Source organism: Marmota marmota, unplaced genomic scaffold (assembly GCF_001458135.2).
Source record: "Marmota marmota marmota unplaced genomic scaffold, marMar, whole genome shotgun sequence".
Lineage (NCBI taxonomy): Eukaryota > Metazoa > Chordata > Mammalia > Rodentia > Sciuridae > Marmota > Marmota marmota.
Window position 1 is genome coordinate 1 of NW_026002938.1, and position 2,219 is coordinate 2,219.

Consider the following 2,219-nt stretch of genomic DNA (forward strand, 5'->3'; position numbering starts at 1 on the left):
ATGTACTACTTCCTCTTCAACCTTTCCTTCATTGATCTCTGCTACTCATCCGTCATTACCCCCCGAATGCTGATGAGTTTTATAAATCAGAACATCATCTCTTATGCAGAGTGCATGGCTCAGCTCTTTTTCTTTGCTTTTTTTGTAATTGATGAGTGCTGTATTTTGACATCAATGGCCTATGATCAATATGTGGCCATTTGTAAGCCCCTGCTTTACAGGATCACCATGTCCCATCAGGTCTGTCTCTTGCTGATGGTGGGTGTGTATGTCATGGGGCTTATGGGTGCCATGGCCCACACTGTATGCATGATGAGACTCAGTTTCTGTGACAGCAACATCATCAATCACTACATGTGTGACATACCTCCTCTCCTGAAGCTCTCCTGCACAAGCACCTCCATCAATGAGCTGGTGGTTTTCATTGTGGTGGGTGTCAATGTTCTAGGGCCTAGCATTATCATCTTCATTTCTTACACCTTGATCCTGTCCAACATTTCCGGCATCCGTTCCACAGAGGGTAGGACCAAAGCATTCAGCACCTGCAGCTCTCATATTATTGCTGTTTCTCTTTTCTTTGGAGCATCAGCATTCATGTACCTTACACCATCTCCTACTGGGTCTCTGGATCAAGATAAAGTCTCCACAGTTTTTTATACCTTTGTGGGACCCATAATGAACCCTTTCATCTACAGTTTGAGGAACAAAGATGTCCATATTGCACTGAGAAAGACTTTGAAGAAAAGGATGCTTTCCTAAACAGAAACTGTGTTTGGTATAGATGCCAGATCTTCATTAGGGCAAATGAGATATGAATCATGGAGTGAATAATAGGAAATGGAAATAAAATGTAAATAATGTAATAATATAGATAATTGTTAACTATACAAATCAGTTCATTGGCTAAGGCAACATAAGGAAAAGAATGGTCAGTTTCTTCATTCTTTCTGTGAGAAGGGAGAGTAAGTCTGTCTTACATTCTCTAGGGTATTCTCAGAAACTATAAAGTGTTAAGTAGAATAAGGTTTCATGATAATAAATTAAGAAATGATAAGATGATGAGATCTGACTAGGACACATCTGGAATTCTTGACAATTGTGTCATGGAAATATTTGACTTTTGTGGACTTGGAGGCAGTCATTTATTCTTTCACTTTGGGTAATTAAGTGGCTTTTATTTTGGAGATTCCTTTGTTTCCACAATTGAGGGAATCCTTGGGGGGTGCTCTTTTCAGGACATTTTCTCTTTTTGCTTCATTCTGAGAGGAATTAGGTAAGGGGAAGTCAAAGATGTTCTTGTGATCTTAGTTCCTAAATCACCATTTAGAGCCACCAGGATAAAGGGACTTCCATTGTGTTTGACCTCATGGAGTCCATGAGAGGATTGTGTGTAGGAGGACATGCTATTTCTTCACTGGGAAGAAGTTTACTGCAAATGTTTATCAATAATCAGCTGCTTCGTGGATTTCACTATAAATCACTCAGGGAATCATTAACCTATTTCCAGGGTAGGTGTAAAATGAACATAGGCCTTCAAAATAGAGGAGGAAGAAGAAAGCTAAATCTTTTGTGTGGTTAATATCACAAGGAATTTTATTGTTCACCCATTCCTTTCCCTTACGAGATCCTAACACGTCAACCTCCTTTCCTAATTCTTTTCCCACATAATGTGTACATCTCCTAACACCTCTCTCCCTGTTCCTTTCTGTTTCTCCCAACTTCCTTTCTGTTCCTTCTTCTCAGATATCACTGTCTGTCAGTTATTGTACCATCTGTTCCTTCTGCCTGGAATGTCCCTGTGGCTCTTGTCACTGAGATCTCAGTTCACATGTGACCTCCTTAGTAGAGTCCATATTGATCACCTATTAAAATAGGTATACAGTTATTCTCTTCCCTTCTGAAGTAAGTACACAGTTATTCTCTCAAATGGTAAGATTGTGAGATTTTAACTAGGACACTTCTAGATCTTACCATTGAGATATTTTTGACTTTTCCTTGAATAATATTTACAGTCTTTATTCATTAGCAGTGAGATCTTTCCTATTAACATTTCACTCTCTTTTGTCTTCTGAGTTTACATGATATAACTGTAGCTTATTTAATAATTGGCAAACGTAAACTGAGCTTCTATTCTATTTTAGACATCAAAATATCAAGAATTTGTTGTTAGTGAGAAAAATATAGTGGTGAAGAAGACAGAAAATTGTGTGTGGGGGGGT

General features: G+C 38.5%; 1 protein-coding gene across 1 annotated transcript; it reads left to right on the forward strand.

Moving 5' to 3' along the window:
- Positions 1–759, forward strand: LOC107135207 (olfactory receptor 8B3-like). Its single transcript, XM_015477122.1, has one exon. The coding sequence runs from the start codon at positions 1–3 to the stop codon at positions 757–759; it is 759 nt and encodes a 252-aa protein (XP_015332608.1).
- Positions 760–2,219: the final 1,460 nt, after the last annotated feature.

Bases quoted from the DNA above. Each gene is read 5' to 3' on its own strand.
- LOC107135207 (XM_015477122.1), top strand. From the start codon at position 1: ATGTACTACTTCCTCTTCAACCTTTCCTTCATTGATCTCTGCTACTCA.